The 26580-nt window shown below is 37.0% G+C and overlaps 1 protein-coding gene across 4 annotated transcripts in view; it reads left to right on the top strand.

Moving 5' to 3' along the window:
• The window catches only part of NRXN1 (neurexin 1), a 1084317-nt gene that overhangs the window by 450184 nt on the left and 607553 nt on the right, over positions 1–26580 (top strand). For all 4 annotated transcript variants that reach the window (XM_058667775.1, XM_058667773.1, XM_058667774.1 and 1 more), the window contains exon 6: positions 19811–20249. In XM_058667775.1, coding sequence (XP_058523758.1) covers positions 19811–20249 — 439 coding nt within the window. The remainder of the gene's footprint in view (positions 1–19810; positions 20250–26580) is intronic.

Here is a 26580-nt window from a genome sequence, read left to right as displayed (position 1 = left end):
AACATTTGAATGATTCTGTCTTCCACTGTGGTAGAAACTTCTCTTGAGTGATTTGTGTCATTTGCTACTATGCAATATTTCCTATCCAATGATGAAATATCTAGCTGTACAAATTCTTCTAGATATTTTCTTTTCCTCTCATCAATTGGGTCTTCTATAAATAAATGAAGCCAACAGCCAAACCTCCATTCAGGTCTGCCATGTGGATGTCAAGAACTCAAGCACTTGGGCCATCATCTGCTGCCTCCCAGGTGCATTGGCAAGAGGCTGCACTGGAAATGAAGGAAGCACTGGATCCTAGACGCTATGATACATGAGTGTCCCATCCCCAAGACTTAGCTTAACATGTGGTGCCACGGTACTCACCGTTAAAACCAAAACAAAACCAAAACAAAAACCTTAGCAGAATCAAAACTGGGCAGGACTACATATTTTTCAAATGTGTTCAACTATTAATTAGTCAACAGAGGAATCAAAAGACAATATGGAACAAAATGTTACTTCGGGCACTGTTGCCAGGACAATTAGGAATTTTAATTATAAGGATTAAGCTTGTTTAACTTGTACCATGTTTTATCTCCATTGTGTCTTAGATAGAATGGGGAAGGCATTTCTTTCTTGGTGTTCTTAAGACCTGGGATATTTAAGATATGTATTTTTTGTCTTTTTTTTAAAGATTTATTTATTTTTATTGCCAAGTCAGACACATATAGAAAGAAGAAGAGACAGAGAAACTGCAAAGTCAGATATATAGAGAGAGGAGGAGAGACAAAGAGAAATATCTTCCGTCTACTGATTCACTCCCCAAGTGGCCTCAATGGTGGGTGCTGCGCCGATCTGAAGTCAAGAGCCAGGAGCTCTTCCGGGTCTCCGGTGTGGGTGCAGGGTCCCAAGTCTTTGGGCTGTCCTTGACTGCTTTCCCAGACCACAAGCAGGGAGCTGGATGGGAAGTGGAGCTGCCAGGATTAGAACCAGTGCCCATATGGGATTCTGGCATATTTAAGGCGAAGATTTTAGCTGCTGGGCCACTGTGCTGCGCCCTTTAAGATATATATTTTTTAGCTTCCCAACTTAATGATTGATTTTCATTCCTTATATTTTTTTCCAATTGTATACTTTAAAAGCAGAGTGATGCAGACGGATTGACAAAACTCCTATCCATCAATTCCCTTTCCAAATACTGGAAAAGCCAGTGCTTGGCCGGGCTGAAGCCAGGATTTAGGAGATCCATCCAGGTCTCAGATTTCAAAGGTGGGGACTCAACCACTTGGTTCATCATATGCTATACCTAAGGGGGCACACTAAACGATGCTAGAATCAGGAGTAAACTGTAACCCTCAAACTTGGGGGATGCAGATGTTTTGTTAGACACCTTAAACTTCATGTACTGAATACTCATGTTTTTAAATCAATCATGTAATGAGATTGTGTTTCTATTTCTTTATGTATCACAGTAGAAAACATTTTATACTGTGGTATAATTTTAGCAAGTGTATTCCTTAGAGATTTCCTGATGTTTATTCCATTCTTTAAGAATCATGTCTTTGGGTTTACTTTTAAAACTATGACCAGGGAAAACATTTTGCTTCTTCATTTTGGCATTCAGATTTGGAATTTAAGAGTAGACTTAATTCTCAGAAACAGCTCTTGTTTGCTATAGGATCTATTTTGACTTGGTTTAGGCAGCTACACCTTATGCCTGATGAGTGATTGTCCATACCACTTCCTGCAATGGATTTATCTCTGCCTTGTGTATGGTAGCATGATTGGATGCACTTTTCCTCGTACTCCAAACTCAAAAATACCATGCTGAACAAAACATATTGAAGTTAAAATAAACTGTATTTATGGTCCCTCATAGCACATTTAGTCTTTATAAGACTCATAATCTTGTGAACAGTGTAAATGGTGCCATGCTCAGATCGTGAGAGTACCTGTATGCCTCCTACCTGTCAGCCCTGTCCATTTGGTTGTTTTTCCTCCAGTCCGGAAGGGCTTATTGTATTCTACCAACATTTGTATCTGTTTCCCTGTGTGACCAGGGGAACACATGTCAGCATGGCAGCTGGGCTTTGGGTCGCTTTGTGCAACTCAACCGTGGAGCAAAGCAAAGACTCCCAGGAAGGCCTGTGGGAATTCTTGAATTAAATCATCTAGGCAAGAAAAATATCCCCAGGTTCACAGAAAGTAAGCTTTGCTCACTGATACAATGGCAAGAAGCAGAAGGAATAAAATATTAGATTTACCACATTTAATAGCAATTTAATAAGAGATAAAAATTAATTCTAAATGGTTGTCAGTAAATGAAGTCTAGTTAATAGTACCTTCTATTTACCGAAACCACTGAAGCACCTATCGTTTTGTGTGACATACAGATCTTACCTCTCCAGGGTCTCACCACCCCTGACTACACTTCACAATAATCTGTTTCAAGTCCATGCTTTTTTTCTGAAAGATTATTTATTTTTATTGGAAAGGCAGATATACACAGAGGAGGAGAGAGAGAGAGGAAGATCTTCCGTCCGATCGTTCACTCCCCCAAGTGACCGCAACTGGCCTGCACCAATCCAAAGCCAGGAGCCAGGAACTTTTTTCTGGGTCTCCCATGTGGGTGCAGGGTCCAAATGCTCTGGACCGTCCTTGACTGCTTTCCCAGGCCACAAGCAGAGAGCTGGAAGGGAAGAGGAGCTGCCGGGATTGGAACCGATGCTCATATGGGATCCCGGTGCGTTCAAGGCGAGGACTTTAGCTGCTAGGCCACTGCGCTTGGCCCTGAAGTCCATGTTTTAACCTAGTATTAACAGTGTCCCATAAGCTAAACTTGATTTCTATTTATTGCTTTTATATTGTTTCTGCTTTGAAATAGAGTTATTGTTATAAGCCCCACAAACCATCAGTAGTGAACATTCTACTGTAGGATCATTACAACATTAAACAGTCTCTTTGTCTCTCTCTCTCTCTCTCTCTCTGAAGTTAAGTTGTGAATGAAACACTAAATCTGAAATCCAGAGGTATATGAGCAGCTTGTATATGTTACAGTGGTTGCTTGAGAGAGACCATGCATTTGTCATATAAATGATCAAAGTTTTATTAGAAATTCTTCATTCTTCATTCCTTATTCTTTTGTTTATGATCCTTCACAGTGTTCCCATTTCCTCATTTAATTATATTTATTTGTAAATGAAGATATAATTAATAACTACAGTTAAAAATAAAAAATAAATTGTGAAATTGATTATAGCATAACTATAGCATAATCTGACAGCTAAAACAGTTAAGATCCAAACAGGGCTGAGCTATTCTGGTATGACTATCCATAATCTGAAATAATTCTCATAATGAAACTATTTGACAGTTTATATAGCAGTTTAAAACTCAAAGAACCTGAGGGTGCTTTATACTTCTATTGAGAAGCCAGTTCTAAATATTATATCTGATTCTTGTCCCACCAGCTTGTACAGTGCTACCTGTACCACTAACAGTGGCAGAGGCTAACCAGCCGGATGCTATTGACCTTTCTGCACCTGCACTCTGATTAATTGCTTTTACTTATTCATCAAGATTTTGTAACAAAATATTTCAAGTGTCTTTGTTTTTATATTTTACTTATAGACTAGTTAATGAATGTTGGAGATTGATTATTGTTCTCAAGTTATTATGATTGACTCCCAAAAGGTTCTCAATGACCTGTCATTAGCTATAATCTCTTGATCTTTCCTTGGCTCTCTAGATGTAGATGGATGGATGGATGGGTGTGGGGAGCCATGCAATTGGGTTGGATGGCATGGATGTGTGATGAGCACCGCTCCTCGGTTAGCAAGGCTACGAGGAGTTTCTGGCTGTGTGGCAAGGCCCGGCAGAATGTCTCTGGTCACCTCATTGCTGCTTCAACCCATTGTATGGACACTCAATCACCTCTCTGATGTTTCATAAAATTCTCCTGAGGGTGTTGTTGTTGTTTTTCTGATAATGTGAAGTGATTCCTGTAACTGGTATAACTTCTCAAATTGATCATGTTATGATAAAAACATCTTTAGCAATGTAAGGCTATGATACACAGCTAAAAGTATCCAATAGTACAATTGAGCCCACAATGTCTCCAAACATCCTGTTATGTACCCACCTTTGTCCCACCTTTGTCCTGAAGTTTGCCCTAATATAAGTAATGTTTTCCTTAAGAAATGGCTTGATAATATCTTGGAACGGATGGCAATCATGGAGGTACAAAGAGTTTGTTTACCATGCGCCTCGAACTGTTACAACACATGATATGACACATTTTGGTTTCTCACCACAGAAAGCAGAAAGTATATGGAGCATCTTCTAAAGGGAAACAAATGTGAACCCCCCCAAAAATGGCTTAAAATCTCAACCTTATATTGAAACTTATATTTAGGGAGAGAAGACAGTTTATGAAAATTTCTATCTTATATTGGCACTCATACTTAGGGAAAGAAAACAGTTTATAAAGAAAAAAAGAAGTTTCTTGTAAAGGCCCTCTGTAGATTGGTTGAGTTGCCTTGATCCCTTTCACTGCCCTTTAACAAAAGAACAAAGAAACAATTAAATCAACATTAAGAACAAAAAAAATTGAATCAGCACTAGATTAAGGTGACAGTAATTAATGCATGATTTGATTATAAGATTTAGCAAAGAATCTGTTATATGATTTTATAAATTCCTTTCATTTATGATCTTTTAACTCTGTACTCTTAATATTTTAAGCAATAATAGTTTGTGTTTAGTAAAAATTGATTTTGAATATAAGTAAACCACTTGTCACTGTGTAACCGCACGTGCTGCCAACCGTGGAGTTTCTGGCTTCTGCCAGGTCACTGCAGGTTTGAATGAGTAGTAGCTTGCTGAAAATATTTTCTCTAAAGTAAAATAATAATAATGTTTTTTAGGATTGATTTTGTAATCATTCTTTTGTAACGAAGTGAAAATGAAACAATTGGATGTTGTACAAAAGCTTGTGATGATTTGTGTATACATAAGAAGGCAACTTTTCTGAGTTGTCCATTATGAGCATCATGCCGTAATGGTCCATGCCTCTTCTGCCTCTCCTCCTTATCTTCTCTTCTTATCGTCTCACCGATCCATGCATCCTTTGCAAGCTCTCGAGTCAACCGGAGCTGGCCTTTGGCAGATGGGTAGATAGATGGATAGATGGACAGATAGATGTGTTTGATCTTTGAGATTTTGGCCTGTCAGAATCTTTATTCTTGGAGTTATTATTATGAAAAGTTAAGCAGCATATGAGGTTCAGTAGGTTAAATGGTCAGCCAAGAATAAGATTAGATCAGTTATTCTTAAGGATTTGATTTGATTCTACAATATTATTTAAAAACAAGAACCCTGTATGCGTATTATCTGGTTTAAAATTTGATTTAACTACTTACTGTGTGGGCCTAGTTTCCATATTGGTAAATTGGAGATTCTAGTTTTAACAATCACTGTGCTGCACAGTGTCAAAAACATTTTAGTCCAAAAAGTGTTACCATCATGCTTGTTGCACCATTGGGGTGGTCTTATATCTCAGGTAGTTGTTATGCAGGTTAAAAAGCCACTTAAAATACTCTGCATTTTTATCCTAGGTAGATAAAGAACTTTATGAATCACGATTTTACCGTAATGATTGTTAACATGGTGTTGTTCTAATTTAACAGTGAATATAACATTGACCTCCATATAACTATTTCTAGTTACTGAAATTTATTTTAATAGATACATTTCTAACAAATTAAAATAGGTTACTTAATATTGTAACAATATCTCATTCGAATTAAGGAAGAAAAAGGAATTTTAAATCAGTAGCATTAAGAGAACCACAATTTGTTTAATGGTCTGCTTGGAGGAGAAATAGGAAAAGGGTAAGTTCTCTTTACTTATATACACTTAACTAACGATGATAGGGCTGAGAAAATGTGCCCATATTCCCTGTTGATTGGAAACATATATAAAAACTGCATCTGTGAGTTTGGAGCCTGATAGATATTGAGATCTCTACTTACTTATCTATTGGTTGAGTAATTTGAATAAAGTTTTAAACTTTCTGAGCCTTATTAAGAGGGTAATTACTGTGAGAAAGGCAGAACTTTATGCAACGAAACTCACCAAGCTTGGGGCACATGGAAGCTGCTTGAAGTTTGGATTTTGTTGCTATGGTGATTCACTCTAGCATAATCAAAGAAAATGCACCAGCTAATAAGGGAATTTATGGCCACAGTGATTGTATCGATAGCCAATCCAGGTGAACTGTCTGTTGGTAAAGTTGTCCAACACAGAGCCAGGATAGAAGACAGCTAAGTTACTAGTCAATGCTGTGGAAAACATGTAGCCAGCATAGCCTTGGGTCGGCACCTCTGTACTGATGTTTCTAACACTCTCTCTTTCGGAATAAAGCAAGAAATGGGCAGTGAACAGAGGAAGCCCAGTATTCCAGCTAGGCCATTGGTTGCTCAAGAATACCAGGAGCCTTCAGTAAGCCAGTTAGCAAAGGAAGTGGAAGTAGTAGACAAAAGTATCAACGTGGGGAGTTGCTATTTCAGAGGGAGGAGTTGGGATCTGGACTCTGTCAAGTGAGAGGGGCAACTGGTAACAGTTTTATCTGAAGAGGATGACTGCAAATGGCCTTTATTTCACACGGAATGCAGATGTTCTTAGTGGGGATGAGGCTGGTGTTATTCATCTTACATTGCTGATGGATGGTTGATGTTCTCATGGTTATTTTCTCAAATTAGTTTTTAATATTATAAAATCTTTTCCAATTCCTCATTGCCTAAAATTGTTAAAAAAAAAAAAAACAGTCTTTTAGGGGATTTAGGCCTTTTCAGAACCAAGATAACTTATCAGGGCATTTTCCTGTTCCCAGGAAAAAATACCTTAAAAAAATGACCTTAAAAAAATACATGGAAGTAATTCTGCAAGTTTTACTCATCTGGTCAGATCAGTGTTGTGGTATGTAGTCATCTAGGTATTTGATCTAGGATGCTCAGAGATGGCCAAGATCACTTATGTCACTTAAGAATTGCTTAATTGTTGATTATATCTTAAATGAAATGAATGAATGGATTATACCCATCAGCAAATTGTCAACATATATCTCTGAAAGGAAGAAATAGAAGAAATTACATAGTAATCTTGTATTTCTCCTAGTAGCTACTTTAACATTGCAAACAACCAAGACATGTATGCATGTTATAACAGGAAGATCCCATACCTCATTGTTTCTGGAACTGTGAGGTGTTTCTCCAAACTCTGTGCTTGGGGTACCTGGGAAGCCTGGAAACATTTTATCTTGAGTACCAAAATCTGTTGTCCTTGGACTGTGTGAAAATCCTAGCTCTGTATTTTTTTATTTTAGTGCATTTGCCTTGGCACAAACCACGCTCCTGCCTGGGAGCTGATGGAGCTTCCGTGGAGCCAATATGTTTCTCAGTTCTCTAATTTAAATGTTGCCAAGAATTTCCTAGCATGTGCCATGAGAAATTCAACTACACATAAAGCCCCATTCATTAAATAAACAGTTAACTAAGCAACCCCTGGCAAAAGGCACAACCCTTCTGACATCTGAAGAGTAAGAGACCTTCCAAAGGAAATAATTAAAGAGTACATTAAAAAACAAATACCCCAGTGCTTTACAGTCATAATTGAAAGTTAGTAGTTTCCAACCTGGTGTCTCTTTCCATTTTAGCATCCTTACAGTTAGAAATGAGCAACAGTTATATATGCTCAGTGTTTCACCAAACCCCAGGGGCCCCTGCTAGTAAAAGCTTAAAAAGCAACAAGTATTTGCATCAGGCTGTGATTCTGTCAACTTAGCATAGTGACAGAGCCTACCTCATTTTGCCACCTAGAAGCCTTTGATGAATCTTAAATAATAAAATCTAGTATTTCTTATGTTATCTATTTAGCAGATGAAGTCTTTTGAAATATAGAATTCATGAGAGATAAAACATAAAGGCACACAGCTTGAGGAGTATTCATGTAAGCATTAAGATTTCAAGATGGTTAATTACTTCTCAGGATTCCTTTTTGCTTTCTAAAAACATAATCTCTTATTTATTTGGATAGCAAGCACTCTCTTCTCATACATTTATGATGCTAACATTTGAGATCCTACATATGTAAGATCATAGTGTAGCAATTCTGTACTGTATTTAAATAACACTGCAGAATGATGTATAATCACCTAATAAAGAAGGAAAGTACTGGGAACAGTGCAGTGGCATGGTGGATTAAGCCACTGCCTGCAGCACCAGCATTCCTTGTTGGTGATAACTGGAGTCCTAGTTGCTCCATTTTGAATCCAGCTACCTGCTAATGCACCTGGAAAAGCAGTGAAAAATTGCCCCAGTACTTGAGACCCTGTTTACCATGTGGGAGACCCAGATGAAGTTCCAGGTTCCTGGCCTGACCCTAGCTTTTGGGGACTTTTGGGGAGTGAATCAATGGAAGGAGGATTTTGCTCTCTGTAATTTTCCCTGTTACATAAATGTTAAACAAAAAGATGAAAATTAGTTAGAGGGTATTGGGAATTTACATAAAACTGTGTATATTAGTTAGTTGACATTGCAGATACTCAAACCTGAGACTGTCTGTGTGTGTTTGTAGACATATACATATGTGTACATAACTTATAATGTGTCACCTTTATTGATAAAATTAAAATATAAAAACAATTTATACACTAATTCTCATGAACAAGCTTCATTGTGGGTATGAAAAGACTGTGGCTGTCTTAATGTCAGCTTCCCCTGGATTCCTAAGTGGACTGGTAGGTGGAGATTTGGTGGAGAAGTCAAGTCAGGCAGTCGGTTTCATTGCTAATAGCTATTACAAAAATAATCTGGGATAAAGAAAACTGATGAATTAATACATAATAATCTAGGATCTGGATTATTAGCTGTGTTAAAAGTTACCAGTGAAGTGGAGTCCCTCGCCAATATGTTCCTCCCAAGTACTGACCTGTGAACTGAGCACATGGGCATCTTCACATTCCCCTTTCTCAGTTGGAAGCCAACCACAGCACAGGAAACTGAGGACATTTAATTGAGTGCTGCATCTGCCTCAAGATACTGCCAGGGGCAGTGACCAAACACTGGCAGTGGCTTGGGTAGCAGGATGAGTTTTAGTTGCAGGCAGACAACAGTGAGATGGTTCATAGTTTGCCTTCCAGCATTTGAGTACTGGGCACACTTTGTTTTGTGTGTGGTTGTCAACCAGGAACAGGTGTTTGATGAAAAGTATTAGGAATAATTTTACCTTTCAACAAATGAAGACCTATGTTTTGCTTTTGTATAACCTAAGAATCACAGAATATTTTGAAGTGCTAGTGACTTACACATATTTTTAAAGAATTATTGGATAGAGTATACATGCACTGTCATATTAGGAGCATCTGCTAGCTTGGAATAGAGGAATTAAACCCTAATGCATGGTGTGTTCTGTTTTGCTATCTCATGGAAAACTAATGCTGGAAATATCTTCAGCACTTACTTGCAAAATAGCAGTACACTCTGAAGTTTATTGTTTCTAGCTAACTTTTTCTAGTGTCTTTCTAAATGCTATGGAGGATAGAAGGGAGACATTATTGCAATATCCCTCACCCTGGGACTTTTATTTCTGGAGTTAATCATCAGTTTATTGTGATGCTAACACAGTTCTGAGGTTGTAATACCCTGCAAATCAGCCACAGCTACCTTTGTTCTGTACTGCTGTTGAAAAGAGGGCAGCCCTTCCTTTGTAAACACTTAAGAACCTATGGCAGAGATAATTAAACACAACAACAACAAAGCTGAAAGAATGTAAACCATGAACTCTCTACCGTTTTTGTCAGATAGTGATAAGCACCAGGATAAACAACCTGCCTGCTTTGAGTTTGTTTGCTCATCTGAAAACAAAGAAAGTAATCGCTTGGAAACTGTGTTTCTAAAAACCCACCACTTAGACTTCACATCAATCTTTCATGATTTTGCACTTGTGATTTTCCTTTTTTTTCCGGAAGTTAACTGAATCATTAATGTGAGAAAAATAGACATTACTATTTAATTGAACTCAAGTTTTTTTGGCTGCATCCCCAAATGCCTCTGAAACCTCCATTAAGTAGAGTCATCCTCTCTGGAACAACTCTGTCCTTTAGCTTCCATAGCTAACTTTGGTTGATTGCCATCCAATGTCTAAGTGACAACAGCACTTACTTGCAAAATAACAAGTGACAAGTGAATGGTGGTACAAGGGAGAGAAAAGCTAAGAAGTTTTTTCCTGTTTAACTAATTTAATGAATGAAGTGAATTTAGTTGTATTCAGTTGGGACACAGCAAAAGTGCTACTCCACATGGCATAAGCAAATTATTATCTTTTTCCCAATTTTGAACTAATGTTTTGGTTTCAAATCATCACATCTATAGTTCACCTTAAAGAGAGGTGATGTTACAAACAAACAAAATCTAGAATAGACAGACAGAGAACAACAAGGAAAGCTTAGAATCAGACAGGAAATGGTCAGCGTGGATTCACTTGTACCTCACTAGGTGGGACACAAAGATTAGTTACTCCTCACTAGGGTATTGAAGATTTCTCTGCACACCCCTCCTAACACTGTTCACCTAAACTGTTGACACATGTCTTGTTAGAGTTATAGACTACCCGAAAAACAGCCAGATTCAGCAAAATCATGCTTCAACGCTATAAATACTAAAATGAAAATAGACACAATACAGCTGAATAGTAATCTATAGCCATTTTAAGGTGTATAGAACCCGGTTGTATATAAGCAAAAAATGAAATGTCAATGAAGAAGTCACAGGATGTGGTTCAGAATTTGCATTCTTTTTTTTAACATATTGGTTATGCAATACCATGTCAATTAATTCCATAACGTTATAAATTGTTACTGATGTTATGTCGGTGCTTTTAATTGATTGGGATGATACTCTGCCGGCCCTACCTTCAGACCAGGGATGGTCTCCCCAAGAAACTGTTGAACTTATCTGGACAATAAGATGCTAGACTTTATGCTTGGTAAATGCTTGCGATGAAAGAATCTCAGCTGAATTTGAACTGTGGTAATGCAACAAGGTGGAGGAATCCACCATAGGGGGAGGGCATGGGGAGGGGTTGGGGGAATCCCAGCACCTATGAAACTGTGTCACATAATGCAATGTAATTAATAAAAAAAATATTCAGTACCAAGGGTTATACATAAGTGTATAGCCAGAGAAAACTGTACAATATAAAATGTGGAAGTATGATAAAGATTTTTGTTTTGAGTCATGTTAAAGTGTAATATGGAATTTAGTTATAAAAGTAGTATAAATTCTGAAATGAATAAAAAAAACTTAAGAACATAAAAAAAGAGACATTGTCTATCTTACAGTGTATGACAAATAGGGAGAATCAAGGTGGCGGAATAGGGAAAGGACACGTTTATACAGACGGAAAAACATTTAACCAGGATGAAGCAGAGAGGACATATTTCAGGAAATGGGAAAGGACAGAACAACAGCAGAGGGGTACCTGACAAATATTGTTGTTTTGAAATATAGAAAATGACATATTTAGTTGGAAATTTTATTTATGTATTACCCCTACATATTAGGAAATAATAATCTTCCCCACTCTCATGTTTCTCATTTTAAAATAATTTTGAACAACACTCTTTAGCATTAAACTCAGTATTCTTTTTGCAGATGTATTGGGTCCCTTTACACAGGATCTGTCCATTTTCTACACTTTTTACCCTGTGTACCGTATTTCCTATCAGAGGAGTGTGATGCACTTCACACAGACATCCCTCACCCAAACAAATCAGATTACTGGTGAAGAAACCTGTGTCATGATAGTGCCAGCACTTGAGGTCAACACTTTCTGTGTTTTTATTTAAGGTGGGTTTCGTTCTACACCCCACATATGAGTAAGTGGCTCTTGCTCTTGGGTGGGAGACAGGACAGTATGTCAATGATTAAAAATGAGAGTGGCCACCTTCCTTGTCCTCTGCTGTAAGAATGATCTCTTCCTGGTGTCTAAAACATGAATGTAAATGTTTATTACCTCTCTACTTTTCATTCAGTCATAAAAGAATCATTTTTTACTTTACACCCTGTCCTTTGAAATGTGCCAACCTATGAGCCTACAATTTGCTATTAGGATGAGACATTTTTACTATCAAATATGTCATGTTATCTGTGTGTTTTAACAAGGTCTGTTTAATCTTTGCAACTGTCACATGTTTTGGTACATGTATATTTATATTTGGTTATGTATCTTAGATATGTATTTATATTATCTAGTTATTTCAATATATAAGCATACTATATCAGTGCCATCAAGTATGACATCACACACATGCATAAAATGTACATACAAAATATGTTAATCATATATGATTACTCATGTACACCAGAGTAATGATACCAACATAGGTAACAATTGCTAATATTTCAGAGAAATGTACTTATTTATCACTTATTTGTTTGTGTATTTATACATTTATTTGAAAGGTGGTGAGACAGAGAGACAGAAATTTTCTATTCTTTGGTTCTTTTTTCCAAACACCCACAACAGCCGTGGGTAAGCCCGGCACTTGATCTGGATTGCCTGTGTGGTGTCAAGGACCCAAAGAGTTAGTCCATCACCTGCCTCCTCCCAGAGTATACATTAGCAGGGAGTTGGCTTGGGAAACAAAGCACACATTTCAACCTAGACGGTCCAATACGCAGGTAGGATTCTGTAGTGGAGCTCCAACTCCAGCTCCGTCTGTCTACCCCATTAAGAAAACTAAACTTTTATTCTCAGTGGGAAGTTACTAAAATTGCTTTTTCTTGAGTCGCTCACCTTTGGATATTTCTAACAAATGCTTATCTGATTGAATTGAAGTATCTGGATTGAGAAAGAATTTCAAGATAATAAGTTAATAATGTTGGAGATAAAACTTGAAATACATTCTGTTTCTTTTTCTGAACTTTTTCTTACATAAGTCATGGGAAAGCAATGCAATTTACCTCTACTTTTTACAGTGGCCCTTGTACTTCCTACTTTCTAGCTTCTAGCAGTATTTTTAACAAGAGTACTACTTAAAGAAGGTGAAACATAGAAACATCACAGAAAGGAGAAAAGCATAATCCAAACAATTGAAATATTGCAATACAATCCTAATAGAATAAAATCATTAGGCATATTTAAAATAAACAAATAAAAAATGAAAGGGAACACTCCCCTAAGATAATATTTAAAACCTAATGATCTTTTTTTTTAAGATTTATTTATTTTATTACAAAGTCAGATATACAGAGAGGAAGAGAGACAGAGAGGAAGATCTTCCGTCCGATGATTCACTCCCCAAGTGAGCCGCTATGGACCGATGCGCGCTGATCCGATGCTGGGAACCAGGAACCTCTTCCGGGTCTCCCACGCGGGTACAGGGTCCCAAAGCATTGGGCCATCCTCGACTGCTTTCCCAGGCCACAAGCAGGGAGCTGGATGGGAAGTGGAGCTGCCAGGATTAGAACCGGCGCCCATGTGGGATCCTGGCGCGTTCAAGGTGAGGACTTTAGCCACTAGGCCACGCTACCGGGCCCAAACCTAATGATCTTTTAAGATGTGTGTGTTGTATCCAAAATGGCAAAGTGCTATATGAACTACAATATATCATCCAGGAAACACAGAAACAGCACCTCTGCTTATGCAGGACTTGAAGAAACACTTTAATAGACAGCCAATAGATAATTCCTCTTCTCAAATTTGATATGTAATTTACTTTGAGGTATTTTGGCCAGGACAGATGAGAGGAAAATAATACTTTTTAGAGTAATGCTAACTCACAGTAAGTTTGTCCTTTTGCACGTCCTTAATAGTTGTAAATTGGCTGTTTACTTGTAAGTCTACCTAGCAACTGCTACCAAAATCTTAGAGAAATTTCCTGTTGAAATAAAGACAGAGATTGAAGTTAATATAATTAGATATTCAAACAGTATTAGCCATGGTCACAATGAGATATTCAAATGCTCTCTGCCGCCATGCATTTAATGATTTAAATAGAATAGTATTACTTGTTTCCTAGGATTCTTGTAAGAAGTAAACACATTAATACACATAAAATTCTTGCAGCAGGGTCTGGTGGAAAGGAAACTGATAAATCCTAACCAATTCTTGTGGTGCCAGTGCCTATTGTGTTGCTGTTATATGCCACAGAAGTGCTCATAGTCCAACACTGAGAACACGTAGACTGCTATGTAATTTTTGTTTGTTTTTTGGCAAGGAACGCTACAGAAAAAGCATGTAGTATCTTCAGGCCACAGTGTAAGAATCAGAATGACGTAAGAAGTTGTAGTTGGCTGACTCCTTTTGATCTGCTAGTCTCAACACTATATTTAATGCCTTTAACATTGACCTACCAACCATTGTGTGCCCCACTCACTAGTACTCTTGTTGACGATTAGATTGTGAAATTTTGATTCAATGTAGAAATAGTGATAGTAGTATTTAATAACATTAAGCAACAAATATTTACCTGAGCTCTTAGTCTGTACCAGGCTACGTGCTTAGCACTTTAATTGAAACATGCTATGCTATTTACAATAATCTGAATATAATAGGTAGTGTTCTGTTTTACTTTTAAAATATTCAGATTGGAAGGGTTGGAGAGCGTGCACAACCCATAGGTTCACAAATGGGTGAGTTGAAATACCCTCTGGAATCTGAAAACCCAGATTCTTGCGCTGCATTTGTTTTCATTTTCAAATATGGAAGAGAAAACCAGGGGAGATTGAAATGTACACCCAGGTTGTCTGAAGAAAGGTCAGAACAAAGTCAAAATAAATACACAGTTTTTGATACTAACTTCAATGCCGATTTTATCACCCTACATCCTTGAGCTTGATTACTGCTTGTTAATTAACTGAACAGATAATACAGTTTCTAAGCTGGAACCTATACTATAGTAACATCATTATTTGAGTATCAAATGTTTTGCCACTGAAATATTTACATCATTGAGTCCCACTCTGTGAAGTCTCGTCGATCAGATACCAGTGTTTCCAGACCATGGATAGATGTCGTAGCTGAGGCATATTCATGTTCCTAGAAAGGCAGCGAGCATTGTCTTTTTACTAATGGATTACTGTTTCAATAGATCTCAAAACACAGAACACCATCTTGGCATCAAAAGCCACATTTGGAAAAGACAGAAAAGGAGTGGGAACAGAAGATTACTTGCACATTGGCACAAAGTCACAGGGTGGGGAAGAAAACCCAAGAATCTGTATGTATAACATGCCTTTCTTTTTTAGATGTCAGTTCTAGAAGATAGGAGAACAAGACATAAGTATTTAGGTAATTTTGACAATAGCTTTGAGACTAAAACGTTTATATACAAACTCCTATTTATTAACCTATTTGTTCCCCTGCATTGCTGTTAAATTTTCAGAATTATTATCAAGACCAGACATAGGTGAAAGCATTTTGGCATTGTGGGTTAAGCTGCCACTTGAAAGGTTGGCATCCCATTTAGGAGTGCTGGATAGAGTCCCAGCTACTATATTTACAACCCACAACCCTGCAATTCTCAAGGAAGTTCCTGTCCCCTGGATTTTGCCTGTCCCAATGCTGGCTATTCTGACCATTTGGAAAGTGAATCAACAGTTTTTTCTCTTTATGTCTATTTTTCTCATCTGTGTAGGTCTGTCATTCAAATCAATAAATATTTTTCAAAGAAATTAAATGTAACATTAAGGGATTATCTAACTCAAGTGTCAAGCCTTGGAATATGTAGATGTAATGATGTTATTCTTCATTCTAATAATATTCAGATTGGAGGAACAGTTTTTTAAAGATTAGAAATCAAAATTACCCAGAAAAGATAATTTTTTAAAATTTTACTGATTTGAATGGGGAAAAATTGTAAAGGATATCTTTCTTTTTCTTTCTTTTTTTCTGTCTTTCCTTCCTACTTTCCTTCCTCCTTCCTACCTTCCTTCCTTTCTTCTTCTATTTTGTTTTTTGAAAGTCAGATTTACAGAGAAAAGGAGATACAGAGTGAAAGATTTTCCATCCACTGGTTCACTCCCTAAGTTGCTGCAACGGCTTGTACTGAGCAGATCCGAAGTCAGGAGCCTAGAGCCTTCTCTGGGTCTCTCACATGAGTGTGGGGTCCCAAGGTTTTGGGCCATTCTTGAATGCCTTTCCTAGGCCACAAATACGGAGCTGCATGGGAAGTGGAGCAGCTGGGGCATTATAACTGGAGGCTGTATGGTATCCCAGAACATGCAAGGCGAGAACTTTAGCCACTAGGCTAGTGCACTGGCTCCAGAATGAGGACAATTTTAAATCTTCATAAAATATGGAAGAAAGAGAAAAATGCCCTTATGAAAGTTTTTGAAAATATAAAGGAGCTGAACAAAATAAAAAAGAAACAATGATATTTTAGGTTTATATCCTTCGATACTCAACGTAAATTCCCGTGAAGCATTTAGGTTAAAACTAATATCCTCAAAAATGTCTTTATATTACTAAGCTCCAGATAAGTTGTGTTATAACACTGACAGTTTTTTAGGATGTTGGAATATATATAGATTTTTAATGAAATATATGAATTATAGATTTCAATAGAAACTGAGATATATGAAGATTTGCAAAATAATCCTATGGCTGAATCAGTTTAGAAAGAGGCAAAAGCAGCTCACATGTTATTTTAAAAAAATGGAATAATTTCTAGCTTTTCATTAATCTAATTAAACTAGATTCAGGTCATTTTTAGAATAAGTCTAACTGTTAGAAAAATAGAATAATTATGAAATCTGAGTCAGGTGACTTTGTAGTATAAATCTGAAAGCCAGAAGCCTACAGATCCAAAACTGCTTTTCAGTTTTCTCTGGTAGCCCTTGAGAAAACACAAATGGAAACAGAATACACACTGTGCTCATCCTCAACACAGTTCTTCTAGGCCTGTGGTTATATCTCTGCAGAGCTTTAATTCAGGCATTCTTCATTCTACAAGTAATTTACACCTTAAAATGAGAGCTTGCAAATGAAGTTTCCCAAAGTTCAAACCAGCTTATCATTTGTGAACTGGAAATGTACAGGAGAGTACACATTTTTCTAGCCAACTAGACCCAAAATGATCATCAAAATATGAGATTGGTTTACAATTCCATATGTTACAGCTTTTTAACCATATGTCTAAGTAATATTATAGATAAACATTATAATCTAGAAGCTAGATTTTAAAAAGTAATGGAAGATTTTTGTGCAGCTCTCAGTATTTATTGAACGTCTGTATGCTGGGCATTGATTTTGGTGCTGGGCTGCAATAAACAAAAATGTTACTCACATACGCAGATGCTGCTGCACACTCATTTCCCAGGGCGTGCGTAGGGCCAGGGAGAAGGGAGTGGAAAAAGGGTACATGATTGCCCTAAGAAACGTGAACAGTGGGTTATTTCTACTTTTTTTTTCCTGCAGCTTCAAGAATCATTGATTCTTCTCAGGGATTTTGTATGTCTAGCACTGAAATCTTTGCTCGTAATTACACTAACTCCACATTCTTCAAATTTGTAGTGACCGATATCACAATCATTCAATATATTCATTTGTTCATGTCATCCAATCCTATTAAAGCAATTTGATTGTACAAGTGACTTGTGAGCATTGATCAACAGAACCATCCACATCATTTGGTTAAGAAATATCCATTCCTGATCAATGCAGGTGTCCAGCCCATGTCTAATTATATAATACATAAATGACCAAGAAAAATAAAAAAAAAACATTATGGAGCTGGGTAGCATGAGAGAAATGGGTGAAAGGTTATAAAACTTGGAAAATCATCCATGAAAAGCATTTTCTCCACTTCTAAAGATTTCTAAAGAAAGGCAATCCTTAATCAGTTTTCCAAAGGCTTAGTCGTGCTTTCTCTTCTCAAGAGTGTTTTCTTAGAATTAATGTTATTCCTTTTTGTTACTGCTTAAGTTCATTTTCTCTTCTTTTTGTTGTCAGTGGATGCGTGTTAAATCATTGTACATACTTGTTCAAAAAATAAGGGATATTCTTTCTTTATAATAATCCTTATTCAGGATAAAGATAAGCTGAAATACCAAGCCCAGCAATGTGAAAATGTGACTTAGTTCATTGGCACAAATCATGTGTGAAAATCAGTTATGTGTGTGGGTTTAATTTCTAAATGTTTCCATATAATGAATTAATTTAGAACTGAAATATCTATGTCAGCTTATGTTAAGAAGAAGATATTTATTTTCACGTAATTTGATATAGCTGGTATTTTTAAAAATGCTTGGTGTTGGTTATATTTTCCTTATGTAAATGTTCTGACTTACATGTAATTTCTTATTGAATCATTTAAACCTGCCTGTGAAATATTTTCTCTTTATAGAATAGAAAGATAAGGCTTAGAGAAATCACACAGTGTAATGCTGGAGCCAGGATCTAAACTTAGGGAATCCAGTATCAGAATTTGAGCTCTTCATCACTCTGAATAATAAAGTATTAACAAATCGTATCAGATGGCTCATCAGCTGCAGTGCTATAATTAACCACAGATTTGGAAAGAATACTATCTGTTAGTCTAGCTGGCATCACAGCATTAGTCAATCAAATATAGGCTTTCTTATGTTTCCTATCATATAAACACATTGTTATATGTGGCTAGATGAATTTAGAATAAGTTGATATTGGGTGCTGTGAAGTTTCAAGTCTCTTCATAAGTGAATTTATAGTTACATGGATATAGATAATTAATTCACCCTTAAGTCAGTATGGCCTGTGTATTTCAAAAATGTAAATATTCAATGTATATATATTTATATAGTTTAGAAATTTAAAAATGACATACTTTCTTCTTTATGTCAAAATATCTGTGAATGTGTTAACTTGGAGTAATAGCCAATGTATACAGTTTTGAGTCTTGCTAGTAAATTTGCCCACTGTGTTTGGACTCAAGAAAAAAGTATCTTTTAGTCACATTAAAGGAAGTACCTTGGAAAAGGAAAGTGCAGGACAATTCTAGCTTGGAACTTCTGCAAGTTAAAACTAAAATGGAGCACAGTGATACAAGTTGGATGGATTTAGAGTAAGACTGGTCTCCACACATGAGAGTTCCACATTACTTAGCAGATTTAGTTGGTAATGTAGGACAGAGCAGGACAGAGGAGCCTTCAAGAAGTTAATGGAAACTGTGAAATGAATAAAGTACATAGATTTTAAAAACTTTTTTTCATAAGATACACTCATTTCATTTTCTGTGAACTTTGGAAGTATCTCAATAGTTAACTGCTTTTTATAAATTTCAGGTGGTTTCATATCTCAACTTGTTTTAATTATAAATTACATATGCACAGTAGACATATAGTCTATTAAAATGATCCTATATTGGTAGTGGTATGTAGAAACTGAACTTATAATAATAATAGGAATACTAGATAGCCTCAGTATTTGTATTTATTTTAAAAATAGACAATGAACAAGTACTATTTTATAAATGTAAGTATTTACATGTTAATTATAATACAATAATGAAAGTTATATGATCATTTCTGTAAGTTATTTTAGTTAAACACAGGCAGTTTATGTGAATCTGTATTTATATCTGCAAGTACTTTGTTTGAATTGAATTGGTCTGGTTACTGTTCAATGACAGGATATTTTAATTTTGTGTTCCTGAGGAAAATGTTTTTTTTTAAACACACTAAATATTGTGTACTTTCTCATGGTTTGCTTGGAAGTTGAATGAGCTGATGACAATTGCAGATATGAACATATGAATTCTAGCTTCTCATTGTTATCCATCTGCCCACAGGTTGTATATAAAAATAATGATGTACGGCTGGAATTGTCTCGACTTGCCAAACAAGGAGATCCTAAGATGAAGATCCATGGAGTGGTGGCATTTAAATGTGAGAATGTTGCTACTTTAGATCCAATCACCTTTGAAACCCCAGAGTCTTTCATCTCTTTGCCTAAATGGAATGCAAAGAAAACAGGTTCCATATCATTTGATTTTCGCACAACAGAGCCAAATGGTCTCATCCTGTTTAGTCATGGCAAGCCGAGACATCAGAAAGATGCCAAGCACCCACAGATGATAAAAGTTGACTTTTTTGCTATCGAGATGCTGGATGGTCACCTCTACCTCCTCCTGGACATGGGGTCAGGTACAATAAAAATAAAAGCCCTGCAGAAGAAAGTGAATGATGGAGAATGGTACCATGTAGACTTCCAGAGAGATGGACGATCAGGTAATTTAGTATTTTTTCTGTGTTGTTTACCTCCTGTAACATCCTACTCCCTTCTGTTTCTAAGAATTACACCAAAACATTTAAAATTATTTTTCTGCATCTCTTTATTGTATAATTTTTTAAAAATCTGTTTTATTGCCTATGTATCACATCGCACAAAAATCAGATGGAACTGATTAATCATCATGGTTGGATGTCAAGCCCCAAGTATTCAAATGACATCTGGAATAGCTTCCTAAGTGAATATTTAGTGGATAATCAAGTGCCAAATCTTGCATGTAATTTTATTTTGAACATCAAATGACAAAACTCAAGGTTCTTCCAGTCCCATTTCTCTCTTACCTCATTGGATATTTGGAGGTGCCTGAAGTGGCAAACAAAAAGTGTGAAAACAACTATGATTAGCTATCCATAAAGTCTTTGATTTGGTACAACAGAGTTTTATCTACGGCAGACCATTAAAAACACTTTAAATTAGCACAGGGCATTAAAAGACAGTGGCAAAGCTAAGCTACCTTCCAAACAGATTTTCCTTCTGATGGAAGATATTTGGAAATCTAGCCACAAGAATTCATTCCCCTGGCTTCTTTCCTGCTCTGTTTTTCTCTAAGAACCAAACAGGAAGAAAGAGTACAGGGACGGCTTCCTTGAGGAAGTCACATACTGATATTTGGGAGAGACCTAGGGAGTTTAGAGGTTGATTATTGTGATGTTAGGGACCCTGTGACCACTAAGTAGAGGAAGTGACCTGTGATGGAATCTTGGAAGGACAGGAGGGAGAGTAGGGAAGGACCAAGGGGATTTTAGCAAGTGCCTGACACAGAGAAATCTGGGTACACAGCTACAGAGAAATCTTTTTTCCTCTCTCTCTTTTTAAATGCATATTGATCTTACGTGAAAGGCAGAATGAGACATGAATAGGGACACACATATACTCTCCACTGTGTAAGAGAGAGAAAAGAGATAGAAGGAAAGCATGAGGAAGAGAGAGACACACACACTGGCTTACTTAATGAAGTGCCACAACAGCCAGGTCTTGGAGCCAGCAGCTGCCTCTTGGTCACCCAGAGACGTGGCTGAGAGTTCCTCATTTGCACAGAACTCTCCAGGTGACTGATGATCAGACAAATTTGGGGTTACAGGCCAGGTAGACGACCCTTAGTCCTCCTTTTGGACCCTGTAAACTGTGATGATGGTCCTGCTTCAGAAGGGACAGACAGAGATCCTGGGGCTGAGCTTGCATCCCCAAACCCTGCTTGCATGGATTATCTTGCCACTGTTGATCTTTCTCTACAGTGGAATTCTTTCCATTTGCCTCTTATCTGTATTTGATGATGATGTTCTCTTTATCAGTATAGGAAGATTGATTTTTACCTTCCCGCAGAATTTTTTTTTCAGCAAATGAACTAAGGGAACAAATGCACTCAGCTGTCATGGAGCAGATAGTGAGGGGCAGAACTGGAGGAAGGCTGGATCGCTACTCTGAGCTTGCTCTTCCCCACGCTCCCTCCCATCTTGGAGACTGTTTCTGATCCACAACTCCGGAGATGTGTCCCCTGAATCTTCCCATTTCCTGAAAAGATCCATTAGCAATTGAATATCTCTTAATTTTTGTGAGCTAAGCTGAAACATGTATATTGAGGGAAGACCAAAAATGCAGTAAAAAAGTTTTCCTTTTGGCTCTTCCAGCTTTTGTCTGATGGAGTTAGCAGTGAATGTGCTGCTTAGGAACACTCATTCTTAAAAGCAGTGTTAGCATGGGCTGTTAGTGCTTTGAAGCATTAGTTTGCAGATGGCAGTAATACTTAAGATATATCTAAAATTAAAGTTTGAAAATAAGTGATATTTTATATCAGATTTTATTGCTTGAATATGAATATAACAGAGTAAGTGGGTTTAGGAAAATTCAGAAAAGCAAATTTTAGATCAGTGCATTTAATCACCTAGTATCAAGACATTTTCTTGATATGGAAGTGTAAATGGCAATACTTTAATATTAGAAAATACAACAGAATAGAAAAAAATATAAAAGAAAGTTTGCAAAGAAAATACAAAAAAAGTGAAAACAACTGGTATTACCTGTTATTTGGTAACAATAATATGTTTTGGCTATTCTTTCCACTCCTTTTCCTATGTGAACTATAAGCATGCCTATGTGTGCTTACTTATGCATGTGCTTGTCTGTGTTTCTTCGTGTATTTGCATGAATATATGTATATGCACATCCATCATAAACATACACACAAAACACAGTATAATCTCATTATTCCAATGGGGTTCCAGATGAATACTTTAGTCATCAAGATAAATAAAATCGATTCTTTTCTGTTGAAGTTCTTTAATTCATCAAAAATATCAGTAGTTTATTAACTATTCTGTGATTTATTGAAGAACATCAAAGATCAGATATGTGCAATTTATTTTCAAAGCTCCGTTCAGTGTGAGGACATAAACAAATTCTAAGAAAGTGCTCTGTACATGTAAGAAAGAAAATAAAGCATAAAATTTCTGTTGAAATAGAATGGAAATATTAAGTTACTATGCTTGGTTACATTTCAGTGGTAAAGTCTGATTAAAATTTCAGATTTGTGAATTAAAACAAACAATATGAAAACTTAAGTTCATTCAGACAGCCAAATTCTGCCCTTTACTAAATTAAAAAGAAAAAAAAGATAACTTGTGTTGGCCTAGCTCGAGGGAGTTTAATATAACTTTAATAGCTGTACTTGTTAATATTTCATACATAGTATTTTAATAAAGTTCTGTATTTGCACACTGCATTAGTTTGGCATAAAGGCACCTTTTACTTAAAGGATATTTCTGGTTTGAGTAAGTGAAAGTGAATGGTTCAAAGCTCAGTTAAAACAAGACACATGGAATTTCATGAAATAATTCACTTTAATCATTTTATATCTGTTGTATTCAGAGACTATATGAAAAATACTTTTCATGTAGTGTTTACAAATGCTAATACTATAAGAGGGCAATTGTGGGGAGCAGTCAACCCCACGTGTATGTTAGGGGCCGCAAGATGGCGGCTGGCCGAGGGCCAGGAGGCGGGATTTGTCCCGCCAGTAGGTAGGCAGGAAGTCGCAGAGATAGGCTAATCCCCCGCCCCCGCGATTGCTGGCCTATCAGATATTGCCCCGTGGACCCACGGGGAGAAGTGATTGGTGGAGAACTATGTATAAGCAGCCCGCTTTCGGCAATAAACCTTTTGGTTCACCCTCTCCCTTTTCGTTCGGCTTTTTCCTTTGCCTCTCCCTTTGGTTCGCCTGCCGCTTTTCGTTCGTTCCTTTGTGTGTGTGTTCGTTCGGTGTGTGTGCCGTTGCGGTGGCGGTTCCTGTTTTTTCCAGGCCCTGGAGATTCCTTGTCATTTTAGTGTCGCTGCAGGGCGGCGACAGGCAACATGGACTATTTCCTGGCATAAGGTTAATGTAGGTAATAGCTGTTGTTTTGCTTCAAATACAGGTCTGAATATTTAAGAACTGAACAACCACATTATCTTAGTTGTTACAGTAAAGGGTACCTAGAACTAAGAGCTACTTTTTCTGTCTCTTGCAATATTGAATGACCACATTAAGGAAACTGAGCCGTAGCTATTTGGTGTCAAAATAACTCTTGGTTATCTTGATTGACATTAAGGCTAAAACCAAATTTGGTGGCTGCAGCTAAAGTATAAAAACCCCTTAAATGGTCTATAAGAGAAACCTATGTATTAAGAGGGAGTTCATTGTCTATTTTTCACGTTCATAGTCATTGGTGTTTTCTTGGGCATTGAAGTGACTCAACAGATAATTAGATAACAAAAGTAAAGGGGAAAATAACCACTAATGTTCTGATAAGTATACTGTTGTTTTCATATTTGAATAATAATAGCACTCTTTTAGTTGTAAGTGCAATTTTTAAGTAATATTTGTTTAAATTATCTGACTTCCTTGAAGCAGTTTATATAATATAGGATAACAGGTACTATCATTTTCCAAATATAATACCATCCTCCAAAAAGTACACTACGAAAGTAAAGCATAGTACAAAAATGATTAGCTTTTTTTAAAAGATGTATTTATTTTTGTTGAAAAGGCAAATATACACAGAGGAGGAGAGACAGAGAGGAAGGTGTTCCATCTGATGGTTCACTTCCCAAGTGGCTGCAACAGCTGGAGCTGAGCCAATCCAAAGCCAGAAGCCTGGAGCTTTTTCCAGGTCTCCCACGCGGGTGCAGGGTCCCAAGGCTTTAGACCGTCCTCAACTGCTTGCCCAGGCCACAAACAGGGAGCTGGATGGGAAGTGGGGCTGCTGGGATTAGAACCGGTGCCCATATGGGATCCCAGTACGTGCAAGGTGAGGGCTTTAACCACTATGCTATTGCGCCGGGCCCATGATTAGCTTTTTGTAATAGGAATTCTATTCGTGCTTCTTCATGAGAACTTTGTGTTATGTGGCAAACATGTTAGTAGAAGAAGAGTTATCTAAGACTGAAATATTGAAGTCCCTTTTGAGAACTGGAGTATGTGGCCACAGGAAGCATGCATTCCATCTTGCTTGTACCCTGACCTTTGCTCTCTTCATTAGTAGGATTCTGTCAACACCTTACTCAATTAAAAAATGATGTTTTATCTTGTGTTTTTCTAGACTTGCTCATTCAAATGGGTAATAAGGAAGTACTCTAACTACCCCACTTTGATTAATGCTGTTTGGCCATAGCTGTTCTCTTCTGATGACTGCTCAGTCTGTGACCGATGGTAATGCAGTAAGACAAGTAGGCTGAGTCAGCAAGGATGATTTCAAATCCCGCTCCTGTGCTAGCAAAGGAGGAACTATTCACCGTTTAGTTGTGATTTAGTGTACCAGAGTGGATGACTGCAGTGCTGCAAAAAGTGGATACAGCCTTTGGCTAGCTTAGCTATACTAATCAAGCAGAAGCTCTAAGTTGATTCAGTATGTTTGAAGATGTCTGTTATGCGGACGACTTTGTAGGACTTATAGCTGGATATTTACTTGCCAACTCCTCCTCTTTTCTCAGACTTCCCTTATTTCACTCTTCTAGTTCCAATCATACCACAGAGCAGCTGCCCGCATATTTAGCTAAAGTATGAATTCCACTAAAATAACGATGAGGTTAATAACTGTTTTTCTTGGAGCACGAATGTTGTTTAAATTTGTGTTAAGTTCTTTGGCTCAGTCAAGGGTATCCTCTCAAGTATTTTTATAGCAAAATGCCAGTCACTTTTTTTTTGGCAAACCATCGTTACACATTGAAATCAAAGAGAAAACTCATTATTCTTGTCAAACACCACTTGTGTACAGCAGGGTACAGCAGATTGTATCAGCAGTTGTTCATGGGTAAGCCTACATTTAACAGCTAAGCAGCCATTGAGATTTGAATTGAAGTCATAGAGTTCCAGTTTAAGAACCAGAAATTACAGTGGAAAGGCACAAGGTTTTCTCTAGAGCGCATAATTAGAGTTTTACTATTTGATGTGAACAGCTATGTATTAACAGTACTGATTCCTGTGCACCCCATTCATGAATCACCACACTTAGACATTTGGACTTGAGCAACCATTACACTAATTCTCTGTATATGTCTTGATTTTAACTTACCCTCTGACTATAAACATTCCACCCTTGTTTTTGCCTATATTGGAAACACTGAGAAAATCGTAAGTACGATTATAACACTTTGTTTTGTATTAATTCTCAAACTACTACTGATCAATGCGAATACTGAAGTGTCTCATAGTAATTTACCAGTTATTTTACTTAATGACTAGATAGTGTCAATTTTGCATATAAGTATTATGCCATTTTATTAATGTTGGTATTTATGTATTACGAATATGCATAAAAATTATATACTGTGTTCCCCAAACTTAAAAAGAATGTTTTTGAATATTTTCCTCAAGCCTTTTCTATCATGCTCACATATTTTACATAGTTGCAGTTATAATACAGACACACTTTTCAGGCTATTCATTTAATATGATATCATAAACTTGTTTTTACTCAAAATGTCCATTTTACAAGATTGGTTTTGTGGGAGTTGTGAAATCAGAGCTTCACAGAGGCACCTTAGCTAAGCCCCAGATACTTGTAGAACTCAAAGGGATTAACATGGCCAAAGAAAAGAAATTCAGAGAGACCAATACTCTTCTGACCATTACCTGTGTTATCATCCTCCAAGTAGAGACGGAGGCAAGATAGCTAAATTGGGACTGTACAAATCCTTGTCCAATATTGCTCCATATTTTCTAATTTATGGAACTCTGCTTGTTCAGAACACACATTTCCCAAACACACATTTGATTCAGATTTGACTCCTTTGTGA

The sequence above is a fragment of the Ochotona princeps genome, chromosome 8 (assembly GCF_030435755.1).
Source record: "Ochotona princeps isolate mOchPri1 chromosome 8, mOchPri1.hap1, whole genome shotgun sequence".
NCBI classification, from domain to species: domain Eukaryota; kingdom Metazoa; phylum Chordata; class Mammalia; order Lagomorpha; family Ochotonidae; genus Ochotona; species Ochotona princeps.
This window is presented reverse-complemented; position numbering and strand designations above follow the sequence as displayed.